Below are 1,638 nucleotides of genomic sequence, written 5' to 3' on the forward strand. Positions count from 1 at the left end.
ATTATGTTTTTTTAATTTTTTATTTTATTCAGAATTCTTTTTTGATACATTAGAAATGTCTTTACTGTCACTTTGTTTTTTTCTGAATTTTTGACAGGAAAACTCAATGAAGTTTTCTCTGAATTTTCTCTGAAATTTGTTATAAAAACATGTATCGCGATTAATCGCATCCAAAATAGGTTTTTGTTTACATAATGTCATTGTGCTGTGTTTATTTATTATGAATATAAACACACACACATACAGTATATATTTAGAAAATATTTACTTGTACATTTTTTAATTACAATAATTAATATTACAACTAAATGCAATTCATATATGCACGTAACATATTTTTCTTAAATATTTACAGTATGTGTGTGCATTTATACAGAAGTAATAAATATACACAGCACACGTAAATATAAACAAAAACTTTTATTTTAAATGCGATTAATTATTTGACTGCACTAGAATAAATTATCTCAAAAATACGATGATCGAAAGCAGCATTTAAATAAATATTTTGCTGTAAAAAAAGAATAAGTGAATCTGAATCGGTTTCAATAAAACAAATGAATCTTCACTACACTACATTCTACAGTAGCATGTTTAATTATGTCTCAATTATGTAAAAAAAAGAAATCAGAGCAAGCTCTGAAAACGCCACTAAAAATGCATTTTAAAACTCATTTTACTTCATTTTATTTCAAATCAAGAACCAACGGAATGAACTATTTGTCTAACGTTGTAAAAACTGAAAAATGCAAAACATCATGCTGCTATTTCCGTGCTATTTTTACTCTCCGACGTTAATCCAGATTGACTTGAAACACCCCTCACACCCTCTACTGTCTACCTCGGAGACCTTTACATGCGTTCTGGGAACCCACAGGAGCCTATAGAAAGGACTTAGCACACAATAACCTCTCTAGAAAAATGCTTTTACGTTCCGGGCTTTTGCAGCGGCCCGCTACGGAGGCTCAGCCGGGACAATTGGCAGGAAGGAACACGACAATGACTAAAAACGCAACACAAAGGACTTGAAAGACTAGACAGAGAAATATCCGTTTGCTGATGGGGGAGGGAGCAGGGAGCGTTTCTCCTCACCAGTCGTCTGAAGTTGCCCGGGCTGGAGTTCTCTGAGTTTATGATGGGGATGTAGTCCCCCGTCAGCACGTACATCTTCCACGTGGCCGTGCAGCCGTCCGACTTCTCACAGGCGTAGCATCTCCACAGCGTCTGTGGACGGAGGGGTTTTTTTGTGGTATGTTAAGGAGGAGCTGGTCATGGTGTTCTGGCCGTAGGTCTAGTCTTTTGTCACCTGTATTAGAGAGGCCGCGGCTGGAATCTGACGGTTGAAATGTTTCTGCCTCTGTTTCTGCTGGACTTTAAGGGCAAAACCAGATCCCAGAATGCCCTGCGCACAGAGGAAGACAGTTCAAATGTTCATCTACCACAAAATAAATAAACAAAATGAAAAAACTCACACTTACAACATTATTAAAATTACTGCTACTGACAGATAAACAGCATGGTAAAACATATTATTATGAATTATTTTACGTTATATTTATTTTAAACTTTATTTGCTTTATATTAATTTACTAAACATCAATTAAAAACGATATCATTTTGAATTTATTTTAATTATAT

The 1,638-nt window shown here is 34.8% G+C and overlaps 1 protein-coding gene across 1 annotated transcript in view; it reads right to left on the reverse strand.

Annotated features, from left to right (window-relative positions):
* Nucleotides 1-1,638, reverse strand: part of LOC122346569 (potassium voltage-gated channel subfamily KQT member 3-like) — a 26,065-nt gene that overhangs the window by 5,818 nt on the left and 18,609 nt on the right. Inside the window, exons 10-11 of the mRNA XM_043241289.1 lie at nt 1,307-1,402; nt 1,093-1,224 (exon numbers count right to left, since the gene is read on the reverse strand). Coding sequence (XP_043097224.1) covers nt 1,093-1,224; nt 1,307-1,402 — 228 coding nt within the window. The remainder of the gene's footprint in view (nt 1-1,092; nt 1,225-1,306; nt 1,403-1,638) is intronic.

This window comes from Puntigrus tetrazona, chromosome 6 (genome assembly GCF_018831695.1).
Source record: "Puntigrus tetrazona isolate hp1 chromosome 6, ASM1883169v1, whole genome shotgun sequence".
Classification (NCBI taxonomy): Eukaryota; Metazoa; Chordata; class Actinopteri; order Cypriniformes; family Cyprinidae; genus Puntigrus; species Puntigrus tetrazona.